Source organism: Rattus norvegicus, chromosome 7, assembly GCF_021556685.1.
Source record: "Rattus norvegicus strain SHRSP/BbbUtx chromosome 7, alternate assembly SHRSP_T2T, whole genome shotgun sequence".
Classification (NCBI taxonomy): Eukaryota; Metazoa; Chordata; class Mammalia; order Rodentia; family Muridae; genus Rattus; species Rattus norvegicus.
This window is the reverse complement of record NC_141540.1, coordinates 28536278-28552411: the sequence shown is the minus strand read 5'-3', so window position 1 is coordinate 28552411 and position 16134 is coordinate 28536278. Positions and strand designations below refer to the sequence as shown.

At 46.0% G+C, this 16134-nt stretch overlaps 1 protein-coding gene and 1 long non-coding RNA gene across 12 annotated transcripts in view; one reads left to right on the top strand and one right to left on the bottom strand.

The window, feature by feature from the left end:
* Rfx4 (regulatory factor X4) overlaps positions 1–16134 on the top strand; it is a 162273-nt gene that overhangs the window by 128559 nt on the left and 17580 nt on the right. For 7 of the 11 annotated variants that reach the window (NM_001432575.1, NM_001432572.1, NM_001432574.1 and 4 more), the window contains 2 exon segments: positions 5274–5393; positions 5776–5937. In NM_001432575.1, the coding sequence (NP_001419504.1) occupies positions 5274–5393; positions 5776–5937 (282 nt within the window). 11 annotated transcript variants of the gene reach the window in all.
* The window catches only part of LOC134479647 (uncharacterized), a 29422-nt gene that overhangs the window by 1047 nt on the left and 12241 nt on the right, over positions 1–16134 (bottom strand). The gene's annotated exons all lie outside the window — the stretch shown is intronic.

Below are 16134 nucleotides of genomic sequence, written 5' to 3'. Positions count from 1 at the left end.
GTTGATAGGGATCTGACAAAATCTCAAGAATGGTTCAAAGCCTACTCATGACTAAACATCATCCCATATCCATGGGTTAAAAAGAAATGTTATAAGGCCATCTCTAGAATTTATAGAGAAAGAAAAAATTTCTTTGCAGTCACTTTCCATGTATGACTTTGGAGAAACGTTGTAAAGTAGAAATCAAAGAGGACATTAAAAGGTGTTTTAAAATCTCTACAGTTCACTAAATGGTGATGTATCGTAAGCTTTCCCACTTAAGACATAAAAAGCCAGGAATAACTTCTCACACTCTAATAAATCTGTACTAGAGGTCTAGCAAATCAATAAGAAAAGGAAATATATGGATAAGAAGAAAACCACACAATCATCTATTTAGAGACACTATGATTGGCAAACAGAAGAGAGCCCAGGGCTGACAAGGTGGTTCAGTGGGGTAAAAAGACTGCCAATCTGACCACCTGAGGTCAGTCATCAGGACCCACCAACTGGTCCTCTGACCGCCACACACACACACACACACACACACACACACACACACACACACACACACACAAACGTAATAAAGTTTCTTTAACCAAAGAGTCTAAGCTACTATAGCCTTGGGAATTAAGTTACATTTGTTTTTATAAAGTAATTGATATTCTCAGCACAACATTGAACTACTATTTTTTAAAAATAGCATTATTCCTAATAACAAGTGAGTCTAAAAAGTACCTTGAAATAATTCTGAAGTATCAGTGTTAAGATCTGCAAAGCTTTATGGCCAGGACGGGTGGCTCATGCATCCCTGTTGTGTCAGCACTCAGAGGGCTGAGGCCAGGGACCACTGCAAGCTTGAGTCCAGCTTGTGATGCACAGTGAGTTCAAAGCCAGCCAGAGCCACATGATGAGACCCTATCTCAAAGAAAGAGATTTGGGTGGGGAGGGAGTCTTTAAAGAAAAAAATTTGAATTCTTAAGGAAACTAAAGGGTTAAGAAAATGAAAATGCTGTGAAGGTCAGGGCGAGCAGGCACAGGGACAGGTTCAGCTGACAGAGTGAACAGAGTGGCATTCGACTTGAAGCAACAGCCCAGAGACAGCAGGGCTGGCCTGGCAGGAGGGGCAGCATCTTCAGAACCACACTGCTGCATCTTCAAGATAAGGGTGTGAGGGACTCCTGAGGAGACAGGAGAGGGGCTCAGACCAGAGGACTGTCTGTGGTAAGAATGTTAGGGCGACTAAGATGAAATTAGATGCCCCAACTTCCAAAAAGGAAGCATCTACATGAAAAATAGTAACGATGACAAAAATAGATCTTAAACTTCTTTTTAAAAAATAGGAAATGATCATTTTATGATCTTGGAATAGGAAATTGTTTATTAAAAATAAAAACACAAATACACACATGAAGGAAAATACTGCCAAGGTTGACGTTTGAATATATATATATGTGTGTGTGTGTGTGTGTGTGTGTGTGTGTGTGTGGTGTGTGTGTGTGATCACGGATCCTGAAGGAATGTGAAACCAGACAGTGTGAGAGGCGAGGCCAGGCTGTCTCCACTGGCTATATGTTAGATACTATAAATCAGCCACATGAAAATTTTGGAGAAGAGACAGGGATATTTATGTTTTAAACTGCCCCGGAGTAATGAATTGTGCCTCTAGTCTTGCAACCAGATGGAGCGCATGATGTCAGAGCCACTCTGTACTCTTGGATGACCACAGGATAGTTCATAAATGGCAGCTACCGTCCCTCTGCCAGTCTGCTCTCCAAGGCTAAGCACCCCTACTCTGGGATCACCTGTTAACTCCCTCCATTTCTCCATTTGTCTCTTGTGACTTCGTTCTCTCACCGTGTTTAAGGCTCAGTTCCTGAAACTGTAGCCACACTAGGAATGACACATTGGGGTTTTAAACGTGTGCTTAAGAAGTCCCATAAACAAAGTGAGAGTGCTTCTAAAAAGGACCTGGAAAGGAGGAGGGTGTTTTTACAACAGGTATATCAAAGGGTTAAAATCCAGAATATATTGACTCATTCTCTAAGGTATCTATATGTCTGTCTTATCTTTCCATCTATCATCCATCCATCCATCCATCCATCCATCATCCATCATCTGTCTATCATCTATCCATCCATTTATCCCCATCTATCCATTTGTCTGTCCGTCCATCCATCCATCCAAACATCCATCCATCCATCCATCTGTCCGTCCGTCCATCCATCCATCCAAACATTCATCCATCCATCCATCCATCATCCATCATCCATCATCCATCCATCCATCCGTCTGTCTGTCCATCCATCCATCATCCATCCATCCATCATCCATCCATCCATCCATCCATCCATCCATCTGTCCGTCCATTCATCCATCCATCTATCCATCCATCCATCATCCATCCGTCCGTCCATCCATCCGTTCATCCATCCATCTGTCCGTCTGTCCATTTACCCATCTATTTATTGGGGATGCAGGGATATTTGGAAGTCAGAGGACAACCTGTGGGAGTCGGTTCCCTCCTTCTACCATAGGTCCCAAGGAAAGAACTCAAGCTGTCAAGCTTGGTGCAAGGGCCCTTGCCCATTGAGATATCTCTTTGGTCTTTAAATAATTATTTTTAGAGCAAATACTCCATAACATATGAAAAATAAGAAACAAATGTAAACAGCACTTTACAGAAGAGGAAATTCTAATGAACAATAAGCACATGATAAAAACCACGTCGTTGTGGTAATTAGGTTACTGCAAAGTTCACACCCTTTCTGCCCCACACCTTCCACAGTCCTGGTAAAAGTGTAAACCACTCTGGTGGTCAACCGGGAACTCTCTTAAGACTGGATGAGCAGGTATTCTTGGAATTTGTTGGTTGGACTTTTAGACCTCGATACTAGGAGACAGACAAAAATAGTCACTGTAGCCAATTTTCAAGGATGAAAATTTGTCAGCAACCTAGCTTTCGATGGCAGGAGAATGAACTGGGGTAGGGAGTGACCATCCAGCTGCAGCATCAGCGTTCAGCATCAAGGCGCTACAAGTAGGAAATGTCCAGAGCAGGCTGTGGACGGTCATGTGGAGTATCCATATCCTTTCCGTCACACTAGAAAAGTATCGGTGTGCTCTCTACAGACATACGTGTACAGTAACAGTATAAAACACACATGACCAATAACAGATTCAAGATTAGTGATTATTCAAAGGACAGGTATAGTCAGGGATATTATAGAAAAGAAGGGAAGAGGGAACTAAAATTAAAAAAAGCATCCAACTTAAAGATAGAAAAATGTTACGCACATCATAAAGCTACGTGGTAAGTATACTAATGTTCTTGTCAGAATGCTCTCATTTTCTAGAAGCTAGGAAAGTCACGCCAGACTTAAGAAAATTCTAGATTCTATCAAATGCTCTCGAGTAGGTTACCGTAAAGCAGCAGTCTCTTTTTGTCTCCGACACTTTTTATCATATTGGCCTTTGGTGATCACTAGCTCTGGACCTGAGCAAGTGGTTTATATTCCCTGGGCCTTCATCTCCCCCTACCCCCAGCAACCCTTCCCACATACTAGCAGAAAAAAAAATAAAACCTCTCAGTGCTGTTGGAAGGTGGAATCGCTTATATATGGGTAGTAGTCTGTGCTTGACCACTCCTTCATTCCTGTAATGTATGAGTGCTGAGTCTCTGCTGTGTTCCTGACACTGCTGGCCACACACAGAGGACAGGAGGGGTTTCTTAATCTCTGTTATGGAACTACAGCATCTTCTTCCCTCCCCCTCCTCCTCCTCTTCCTCCTCCTCCTCCTCCTCCTCCTCCTCCTCCTCCTCCCTCTCTCTCTGTAAACTCCCCCCAGTTTTTCTTCTATATTTACTCTTCCCTGTGGCCATTACACCCTGGCACTGAACTGCTCATTGCCCAACGACCTTAATGATGGATTTTAAAGGACACTGCAGCCCTTGTAAAGTCAAGTTTTCAAGCATCCCTAGTACTCAGAAAGCCACAGGGGCAATAGCTCTACAAAGCTCCTGATTGAAGAACAATGGAAAATTGGAGACCCATCGGATGTGTGTTGATGGTTTCTAGAGGACTTCCTGGACAAACACTGCTAGATAACCCCCCTCCCCATTCTCTCATCATCCAGGGGTTTCGGTTCTAAGTCATTAGTTCACAGATGTTTCATTCCATCCATGTTGACTTAGACCAGATCCTAGCAAATAAAATAATTCCTTCATTATGAATGCTTCAAGTATTTGACGTTACCTTTTGACTTTTTTTTAAACTGTGAATGAATGAATCACACTCACTGTATAGTTCTTTGGATTACAGTTATCGTTTATTAAGCACCTAGTGTATACTTATCACATGTGCACTGGAAGCTTCACTGACCTCCTTTTAGAGAAGATTGCATTGCATCCTAATTAAACAACAGCTCCTGTTCTGAGTGAATGGGTTCACGGCTGGCTCTGCCACTTAACTGTGTGGCTTTGCACGTTTCTGTGACTCCTCCTCTGAGTCTAGCAGAGTCCCGTTTACCTCCTATGGCTGAGGTGTAGGTTATACACTGTGACCTCCATGGGCTGACGTACTGTTGCCACAGAGCACGCACTCAGTGTGCATCTGACTCTGTCTTTCTTAGGAGGACCAGGCAGGGTAAGCTGAAGCAAATCACAATGACATTTGTACCAGGTAGCTGTACCTCGGAGAATGCTGAGCCTACACTGAAGGCTCACTTTCCTCCTTGAGGAATTAACTACTTCTAAAGGAAGAGGTCTCCTTGGAAACTCCCAACTCTTTCCCCTCTGGCACCTTTTCTAAAAAACTCCCGCGTCTCCAAAACACTCAGGGCCATGAGTCTGTGATTGTAAATTTACTATTTCAGTTCTGCTTCTGGGATCATGCCAGGTATATTGGTACACACCCGGGAACTAAAGGGCACATTGCGGCCATGGTTGTATTTATAGGATGTGCTCCAGAAGGAATGGAAAGGAACACCATTGTGCTGAGCTGGGCAGAGTGAGGAGTGCCGAGGCTGGGATGGAGGCTGCTAGGAGCCTGACGGCTTGAGCGCATTTGCAAGTGCTCATTGTGCACTGTTTTTTCTTTTCATGATGGCGGATGAATGGAGAGGAACTAATGACTAACGGGCTCGTCTGGGAGTGTGGCAAAGGTGGAGAGATGATGAGGGAGAGGAATGGGTTCCTGAGCACTGCTTGGAGGACACAGTAGCGTGCTGTTGACCAGGGGGAGGCACCCCACAAAGCAGCGTGGCTGACTTTTCCGTCTGCTCTTTCCGCACCAGGGTCTTTCCACCTAATTCACTTGATGTTCGACGACTACGTGCTCTACTTGCTAGAGTCTCTGCATTGTCAGGAGCGGGCCAACGAGCTGATGCGAGCCATGAAGGGAGAAGGAAGCACTGGTGAGCGGAACTTTACAAGAGTATCAGATAGAATTTACCTCTGTTGCCTTAATCCACGCAGCCAAGAATTTAGCTGTGCTGAGTGGGTCAGATTCTGAGAAATCAACAGTATCTCTTCATTAGAGTGGGCTCTCGGGTGTATGGAAACTATTGAAGGATTTTAAGCAAGGACTGACCATAGGGCATAGATCAGAAAGCAGATTCCTTCCTTCCTTCCTTCCTTCCTTCCTTCCTTCCTTCCTTCCTTCCTTCCTTCCTTCCTTCCTCCCTCCCTCCCTCCCTCCCTCCCTCTCTCTCTCTCTCTCTTTCTTTCTTTCTGGTTCTTCAAAGGCAAGTGACCTTGACCTTGGGATCTAAGAATGTACCTTTTCTCTGATTGCAGCAGAAGCCCAGGAAGAGATTATCTTGACAGAGGCTACCCCACCAACCCCTTCACCAGGCCCATCATTTTCTCCAGCGAAATCTGCCACATCCGTGGAGGTGCCACCTCCCTCCTCTCCCGTCAGCAACCCATCCCCTGAGTACACTGGCCTTAGCACAACAGGTAAGGGAGTTCTCCAAAGTGCTGGGAGGGGGGTACGTATTAAAAGAAAGAGATTTCTGGAAAACGGGTCTTCCTCAAATCACCAAAAGGAGTACCAGGATTCAGGAATCTTCCTGGATTTTTGAAAGGCTTACGGGCCTCGGTTATTTATGACTACACCTCCTATATGTTGCCGTTTCAGTTGGCAGATTAAACACATGGTAGGTACATCACTATTCCCCAAGGTAAGTCACTGAAACTATCAGGATATCATGTAAGCTAGTGTCCAGGCACCCTGAAAACAAGGAGCATGGACCCAAACCTGAGCTATGTCTCTGGAGAGGTGGTGGCGAGGCCATGCCAAGCCACAATAGGACACATTGAGGCAGTGGTGTGAACAGAGTTGATCTTGGGCCAAGCTCGAACCACACTGAGCAGGACCTGTAGGCTGACGCTACTAGAAGGTTGCTCTGATGGGAGACCCACAGCCCAAGATACACACTGTGTTCTCACATGCTAACCATACCCAAGAATCGCCAAAAGCCTCAGTAAACACCCATACCTAAAACAAGGGAAGGAACCCCAAAGAGGTACTTGTATAGCATTGTCCATAAAAGTATGTATAATAGTCAAAAGGTGGAAAGGACCCACTGGGTGTCCTTTGCCATTGATGGGTAAATGGATATAAACACAGTATACCATACAATATTTCTCATTCTAGCATAACATACCATGACTGAATCTTGAAGGTATTGTGCTAAGTGAAATGAGCTAGACATTAAAGGACAGGTGTCTGACTCCCCCTGTACAGGGACCCCAGAGCAGTCAAGATCAGAGAGTGAAATAGCAGTTAGAGGCAGGGGACATAAGGACAGAGTAAGGGAGTTTCAGTTTGGAAGATCAAAACTCTGGAGATGAATGGTGACGGGAGATGCATAACCTAATGTACTAAGCCGAGAGCGGTCTAATTGGGAGGTTTTAGATTAAGGTGTTTTATCATGATAAAAAAGTCACCATACCTTTGCTGAAAGCACAGCCTATGAACGAGGAACGGCGTAGCACAGTAGAAAAGGGAGAGTTATACATTCATTCGTGAGAGTCAGATCTTCAAGAAGAAATAGATGCTCTTGAAAGAGAAATTTCAACATATAGGTTGAACAGAAAGCAAAATACAACTGAAAGAGAATTAGTTAAAAAATGAGCTGATATTCTCTGATAAAACAATCAGTGAAATTGATAAAGATACATTAAGCATGAGAACTGTGCCAAGAGAAAGAGCTGATAAATTCAGAAAGTCTTGTCTGAGACAGGGTCTCGCTGTGCATCGTGACTCACAGCTGTACTCTTAGAGCTCACCAGGCTGTGGGAACTGTACGGAAGGAGGACTGCTGAGTGTGTGAGGCTATACCAGGCTAGAGAGTGGCTGGGCGGGGCTGCAGAGTGAGCCAGTATCTCAAAAATTAAAAAAAAAAAGGAAAGGAGGAATGAAAGGAAAGTAGGAAAGGGACAAGATGAGAAAGGGAAAAGGGAAGGTGCTGTGCTGCTAAAATAAAGGCAACCTCAGATGGGGAGAGAGATGGAGGGGAAAAGGGAGGAGAGGGACAAAGGGAGGGGTACAAAGGGAGGGGGAGGGGGGAGAAAGGAAAGAGGATGGGGAGGGAGAGGGAGAGAAGAAAGGGAAGAGAAGGAGAAGAGGGAGGGAGAAGGGAGAAGAAGGAGGTAGAGTGGAGAGGGAAAAGAAAGAAAGAAGAGGGAGAGGAAAGAGGGGGAAAAGGGGAGGGAGAAGGTAGGAGAATGGGGAAGAAGAGAAGGGAAAGGGGGAGGGAAGAGGGGAAGACAGTGGAGGGAAGAGGGGAAGAGAGGTAAAGAGAGGAGAAGAGAGAAAGAGGGGGAGAGAGAGAAAGGAGGGGGAGAGAGGGTGCAAACTAATAGCTTGGTGGTTTTACAGAACAGAGATAAGACTTAGGGAACAACTTTCTCTCCTTGAATCCTTAGGTGATTAAATGGGGGCTGGGGTGGGGGTGGAACTCATTGCTAAACTCATTGAATAAAATCAAAAAGATCTCACTGTCCCCAAAGAAAACAGATAGCCACCAAAGGAGACCTGGCTTGATACCAGACTTATCATCTAACAGGTAGATTTTAGGTTAAGGTGTTTTATCATAATAAAAATAAAACCACCATACCATTGCTGGAAACACGTCCTACCAGAGGAGCAGCATAGCACAGTAGAAGAAGGGAGAGTTATATATTCATACATGAGATCAGAGATAGTCAAGAAGAAATAGGTAGCCATGGAAAGAGAAACACATGGGTTGACCAGAAAACAAAATACAACTGAAAGAGAACTAGTTAAAAGAATGAGCTAAGAGCTTCTCCAATAACACAATCCATGCGAAGCAATAGAGAAACGTATGAGAACCATGCTGATCTTAGATTCAGTTTCTGATGCAGTAGTTTTAACATGCTTGAAAACCTTCCATACGGAATGCTATTGCATACGTTTTTTTGTGAGAGAAGGGGAGGTGTGAAGGCATGTATACGGAAATGCTTTCGAAGGGTGAAATGCTATGCCGAGTGCTGTGCTCGATATGAATATTACTCTGCCAAGTCCTTGATACCAAAGGCCACGTGGGGAAGAGAGAGGCAGGCAGTCATTATAGGAGTCGGCATAATCATGGTATAAACTAATGCTACAGGGCTCTCAGAGAAGGAGAGTCCATGCACGGAGGTATTAGGAGACCTTGCAGAGGGGAGTGGAGGGTTAGGCAAGGCGCCGTGGTATCCTGTCTATTACTCAAGCATCAAGTATTTCTTTTCCATCACCCCTTTGTTAGTTAGGACTGCCGTGGTGCTTTAATAGTACATGGAGAGCAGAAAGCCACTTCACGCATGCGCACAGCATTGGTGGGGAACTCCGTCACAAGGAGAGCATTTTAAACACAGCCATTTGGAAATGCCCATTCTTCCAGTACTGGGTTCCACCAGATTCTAGTGGGTCCCCCAGCCCAGTAATAGCAACACCTTCACATAACTGAGCAGACCAGCCCATGGGACGTACCTGCGGACACACTGCTTGGAGACTCTGGGAATCCAGCTCAACAGACCTTCAGGCAGGCAGTCCTGACACTCACTAGGAAGTCCGCATGAGCACTGTGAGCACACAAGGATTCTTCCTAGATGGGAAGTATTAGATCACCATCCCCTGGGTTCTGCTTCACAAAGGAATCAGTGGGGTAACAGGAGCTACCAAGAGCCATTTCCCTGACTCATGCTTCTGATATGGCCAGCATCACCAAGGCAACCCACTAGTCGTGGCCACCCTGACGTTTATAGACCGAACAGTGTGACTGGAGTGGAAGGCTCCCTCCTAGAAGGACACATAAACCAGAGGGTGTTCTCGGAGTGGGACAATGTGAGACACGAGGCATGTGCAGGAGCATGAGATTTGTCCTGCCAGTGAGTCTGCCTGGCGTTTGGAGGCCTCCAGGTAGGGGCAGCTGTGATGCTCGCCAAGGCCATAGAAATATCATAAAAGCATTGAGAGGTTTCTGTGCAACGCACGGCAGGTCATAAAAGGAGCTTCTTAGAAATCCAAATGCAAAACAGGTTCCCCTCAGACGACTGTAGGCTTTGAAGATTCTGGCACATTCCAGCTTTGTTCTCAGGTATCTCCAGAGGGCCCTAAAAACGTCACCTTACCTAAAAGTATGTATACTATTTTTCTCTAGTGCCACTCTTGAAATACTCCATGGATGGAGTCTGGATCCACAGACTGGATCTGGATGAGCAATGGGCCATGGTCTGGGAAGAAGTGTGCACAATTTCCTAAGAAGCTGCAGGGTGCTAGGTAGACACTGTGAATGCAGTGTTGCAGGATTCTTCTTTTTTTTTTTTTTATTAACTTGAGTATTTCTTATATACATTTCGAGTGTTATTCCCTTTCCCGGTTTCCGGGCAAACATCCCCCTCCCCCCTCCCCTTCTTTATGGGTGTTCCCCTCCCAATCCTCCCCCCATTGCTGCCCTCCCCCCAACAATCTAGTTCACTGGGGGTTCAGTCTTAGCAGGACCCAGGGCTTCCCCTTCCACTGGTGCTCTTACTAGGATATTCATTGCTACCTATGAGGTCAGAGTCCAGGGTCAGTCCATGTATAGTCTTTAGGTAGTGGCTTAGTCCCTGGAAGCTCTGGTTGCTTGGCACTGTTGTACATATGGGGTCTCGAGCCCCTTCAAGCTCTTCCAGTTCTTTCTCTGATTCCTTCAACGGGGGTCCTATTCTCAGTTCAGTGGTTTGCTGCTGGCATTCGCCTCTGTGTTTGCTGTATTCTGGCTGTGTCTCTCAGGAGAGATCTACATCCGGCTCCTGTCGGCCTGCACTTCTTTGCTTCATCCATCTTGTCTAATGGAATGGCTGTATATGCATGGGCCACATGTGGGGCAGGCTCTGAATGGGTGTTCCTTCTGTGTCTGTTTTAATCTTTGCCTCTCTATTCCCTGCCAAGGGTATTCTTGTTCCCCTTTTAAAGAAGGAGTGAAGCATTCACATTTTGATCATCCGTCTTGAGTTTCATTTGTTCTAGGCATCTAGGGTAATTCAAGCATTTGGGCTAATAGCCACTTATCAATGAGTGCATACCATGTGTGTTTTTCTGTGATTGGGTTACCTCACTCAGGATGATATTTTCCAGTTCCGACCATTTGCCTACGAATTTCATAAAGTCATTGTTTTTGATAGCTGAGTAATATTCCATGTGGAGATGTACCACATTTTCTGTATCCATTCCTCTGTTGAAGGGCATCTGGGTTCTTTCCAGCTTCTGGCTATTATAAATAAGGCTGCGATGAACATAGTGGAGCACGTGTGTTTTTTATATGTTGGGGCATCTTTTGGGTATATGCCCAAGAGAGGTATAGCTGGATCCTCAGGCAGTTCAATGTCCAATTTTCTAAGGAACCTCCAGACTGATTTCCAGAATGGTTGTACCAGTCTGCAATCCCACCAACAATGGAGGAGTGTTCCTCTTTCTCCACATCCTCGCCAGCATTTGTTGTCACCTGAGTTTTTAATTTTAGCCATTCTCACTGGTGTGATGTAAAATCTCAGGGTTGTTTTGATTTGCATTTCCCTTATGACTAAAGATGTTGAACATTTCTTTAGGTGTTTCTCAGCCATTCGGCATTCCTCAGCTGTGAATTCTTTGTTTAGCTCTGAACCCCATTTTTTTTCTTTTTTTTTTCGGAGCTGGGGACCGAACCTAGGGCCTTGCGCTTGCTAGGCAAGCGCTCTACCGCTGAGCTAAATCCCCAACCCCCTGAACCCCATTTTTTTAATAGGGTTATTTGTCTCCCTGCGGTCTAACTTCTTGAGTTCTTTGTATATTTTGGATATAAGGCCTCTATCTGTTGTAGGATTGGTAAAGATCTTTTCCCAACCTGTTGGTTGCCATTTTGTCCTAACCACAGTGTCCTTGTGTTGCAGGATTCTTAAAGTTGAGGCCTTGTGCACACTTCTATTGCATAATACTGTAAGATCGAAAACTAATTTTGTAAATTTAATAAAACATAACGGTCATGCTTTCCTCAAAAGATAACACACTATATGACTTTAATGCCCAATTCGTTTTATTAAATTGATGTTTTTCCATTCACTTCCCGAAAACTTGAGAGCAAATAATTATACTTATTTGTGTATATGCATGTGCATGCTTGTGCATGCTTTGTGTGTGTGTGTGTGTGTGTGTGTGTGTGTGTGTGTGTGTGTGCACTTGTGGGGGTCAAAGGCAAACGTGTAGTAGCTGATTCTCTGCTCTACCGTGTGAGTTTCAGGGCTTAACTGCAGGCTGTCAAGGTTAGTGGCAAGTGCCTTTCCCACTGAGCTACACAGCCAGAAAAGTGCTTTTTAAGAAACCCCAAGTAGCGGGTTGGGGATTTAGCTCAGCGGTAGAGCACTTGCCTAGCAAACACAAGGCCCTGGGTTCGATCCCCAGCTCTGAAAAAAAGAAAAAAAAAAAAAAGAAACCCCAAGTAAGGGCTGAAAATGTAGCTAAACTGGTTAGCGTTCATGAAGTCTTGGGTTCAGTTCCTAGCATAAACTTTGAATGTTGGCACACACCTGTAATCACAGAACTCAAGGGATGGGAGGCAGAATCAGAAGTTCAAGGCCATCCTGTGCTACCTAGTAAGCTTGAGGCTAGCCTGAGCTACAGAAGGCTTTGTCTCTATAACACTAACAACAAACCGAAAACAGACAGCAAGGAAAAAATTAACACCACTGGAAATGAAGCAAGCAAACTTTGGGCTAATAAAGTTTCCTCCCTCCACCGCCAACCTCAAGTGAGATTATGGGTGCCCTAGTCACTTTGGTGGATCTCAGACATATTCTGAGTATCACTGACCACATGATGTATCATCAGGTTTAACCTAAGAGTCAAGGACAGCCAGATGCCTGGGCCGTTTCCTCAAACTGCCATCTCCCATTGGATGAACACTCCCTCATTTTTTCGCCATGAAAAAAGAGAACAGTTCTCAAGTCTGTTCAGTGAGCAGCAAGTATTAGTTCATGGCATATAGCCTGTGGCATCCTTTGATAGAAGGCTTAGGAAAGCCTCCCAGCACGGAGAGTTATAACCTCCCCAGGACGGCAGTCTCTCTACTCAGTCATGTCCATGTCTAGGCCCACGTCTGTGCAGACACATATTTTTACACTCCAGTTTTAAACAAGGGGGCAGGGGATGGAAGCGGTAAGGAAAGGAAAGGAACAGGCACCTAAAGCTGAGGCTGGTCCAGGCCAGAGCAGAGTGGTTTACTTAAGCCATTGGGCAGCACATGGTATGAGACCAGTTACAGGACTGCACAGCAACAGATTTCCACCGGGGAAAACCCAGCCCGTTTGTCATCTGCCCACCTGGAACTCTGAGGCCTGCCTCCTCCCTCGTGGTCAGGCAAAGTTCAGAAACGTTAACATTAGGGGAAGGGGGCTCTTTTCTGCCTTGCGGGCACGGCAGGTGGCGTCAAATTGATCCGTCTATTTAACATGACATCAGACTGCAACTCTTTAATGTTACTTAAAACAAAATGCTAAGCTCAGACTCTGTCTGGGCGGGCCACCTCAGGGCTCTAAAAGCCACATTTATGATGTCATTTTAAGTGTTCCCTCCTTTGGCACTGACAATAAAAGTTAACTATTAAACGAGTGTTTTCAGCTTCTCACCCAGGTTCCCTGCAACACAAAACCGGCAAATTGAATCTTGGGAAGTTAGGTTCCCTCGTGAAACAGGGGCATCCCTCCCAAATGACCCAGATGTAGAACATCTGGCTGCCCAGCTGCACTTTCTCTGCAGCAGCTGAAGCCGGCACAAAGATAACTGACCCCTCGACACTCCCAACAACAAAAGCTCAGTCACACTGAGGTTGGCTAAGCCAAGCAGCTCCCAATGGTGGGCACTGGTGACTCATTTACAGTGACTTCCTCCCCCTCCGTCACAGCTCCTTCCTCCTCTTTAAAGGAACAGAATTAGGAGAAATGAATCAGGTCAGGAAAAAGAAAAAGATTATTTCAGGCATGCTTTGACTTCACTCCATCCATCCATCACGCACTGACTTTCCCCCCTCCATCGGTTATTCAATTGTTCCTATGCTAAGCGCAGATTCTGTGTTTAGTCTCTGCCCAGCCTTGGAGGTACAGAAGTGGGAAAAAGACAAAACACATATGGCCATTGGCCTCGGTGGTACTTAGCTTCCAGTGGCTAAGAGTTAACGTAGAAATAGTCTACCAGGTAAATACGTAACTCCAAACGGCCGTTAGAGGTATGAGTGAAAAGAACAGCGTGGTATGGTAAAAGTATAACCTGCCCAGCTTGGTGGACAGTGAATTCTAAGGAGGTGACATTGGTCACAGAACTGGCCAATCACAATGAGCCAACCATATAGGAGATGGGGAGAGGCAAGGACGACAGCTTATGCAGGGGCCCTAGGCAGAAAGAGCTTGGTGAAATAAGGACCAGCTGCAGTGTGAAAGTGAGGGAGAGGCGCCAAGAGAGGAAGCTAGTGCAGTAACTTAAACAGACATGGCTTCCCACGGCAGTGGGATGCTCCTTAAAACACAGCTCGCCCAAGGACTGAGGTGGCCATGGATGCATATTGATAGAGGGACAGGCAGATCCACATACATAATCTTTCCGTCTCAGTCTCAAAGGTTATAAGAAAGGTTTTGTTATGTATCTCAGAAAACATCATTCTCCAAATAGAATAGTTTTCAATTAAGATAATTAAAAAACAAAGAAAGCCAAACAAACCCCAAACTTGTCTGTCAGGACTGGAGAAATGACTCTGGGGTTAAAACACTGGATACTCTTCCAGAGGATTCGGGCTTGGTTCCCAGCTGCTCCACCTGACATTCTGTCAGGACTCCAGTCCTATACATGACAAAACATTCATACATAGTTTATACAAGTTTGAAACTAAAAATTCAAGTGGTCGGGAACAGTAAGCACCAGCAGCCTATGCGGCCAGTTCAGGTAAGGAGCTGAAGTGGTCACTGCGTTCAGGTTCCGTAATTGAAGTCTGAACAGCTGCAGGTGGCGGGTGGCTAGCGTCTGAGGCAGTGCATTCCAGATCCTCCACACGCCTGCTCGCCAGAGCTTGGGCCTGAGAATCTGCAAGTGAAGGCTTAGCTGAGATTTTCAGGTGGGGGGAAAAGGCTCATCGAATCCATCCACGATGCAAAGGAGCAGGTATACAAGTGGCCAGTAGACTCTCACTGTTTCTGGGGTGGGGTGTCACTCTGTGGTAGGGTGCTTGCTTAGCACGTGGATTCGATCGCCAGGACTGGGGGCAAGATTTTCATTTTAGGCGGCATGTATGACAGGAAGCAACGCGTCACAGAGCTCTGCTCCTTGGTGCTAATTCGATGGACCCACAACCTGGCACAGGAGACGCTTACTACAGCAAAGGTCCCGCTGCTGACCTAGGGGTGCAGGGTCTGCGTTTTAACTGTCTCCGGGATCTGCAAGGGGGAAGTACAGTTGCCAAGGAAACGCTCTGGATCCAGGGCCTGCACTCTGTATCCAACTATGCACCTCACCTGACCAAGCCCCTTCACTTCCTGGGACTCAGTTCCCTCATCTGACACAGATGTTTGACAAGTCTGGCTGTAGCAGTACAGGTCCCAGTACTTGGGATTGAATTTGAGGCTGAGGCTGGAGAAAGGAAGTCCACGTGTTCAAGACCATTCCAGGATAGGAGACCCTGTCTCTCAGGAAACAAAAACAACACAGAAAAGGGAGGGCCCCCAACCCTGTTGTGAAGGTTTAAAGGACTCAGTGTGAGCAAAGAAACATGGATGCACTCTTGTTTCTGTTGACTGGCTTTCTTTTCCAAGTGTATTTCTGTCCTGTGGTTGCGAAGCCCAGGCGAAAGGAAAACCACCTTGATGAAGAATGTTCTTTTGGGTATGGGGAAAAAATAGTCCCTTATTGCAGTCTCAACACCGTAAAGGAGCTAGCAAGTGCCCCGTGACCTTTATAGAGTCCTGAACGACCAGGAGCTCTGTCACCGCGCAGTCCTCAGACCACACTGGGGTCCTGTGAACGTCGCGACGCTGGAGGAACAGACAAAATATAGGACTTGGCGAATAGGGAGGCGCCGTTGTTTACCCAACACATCGGGAACACTTGGGCCACGTCAGCTTTGCTTTTTTGGTGTCCCTTAAAGCACAGCCATTGCAGCAGCGCTTCTCACTGGAGGTCCCCCACCCAGGAGCTGGGATACTGGGGATGTTCTCTCTGCTCCCCAGGCAGAAACTGCTTCTCACCCAGGCCAGTAGGTGTTAATCTGCTTAAGGCCGCCTGAGATGCATTAGATTGCTGGCACATGGCCATTTAGAGGTTCTGTTCCCTGGACCGCAGGGGCCCATTTTTCCCAGGAGCTCTACTAGCTTTTTGTTTGATAATGGCTATTCCGAGCAGCCTTGGCTCCTTCAACAACAAATTCAAAGGAATCAAAATTTACTGAACACCTACTACTTGGCAGGCCCAATGTTGGGGCCACAGCCACGAAAGAACAGTTGCTGGGCTCCTGGGGTTCAAACAAAAGTCATACTTCTGTGGCATCCCCTCAGGTGATGGATATCCCCTGAAGTCTTCTTACTGCTTTAGGGAAGGGGGAGGTGAGGGGGGGGAGGGGAGGGGAGGGTAAGGGAGGAGGGGGAGGGACCTCT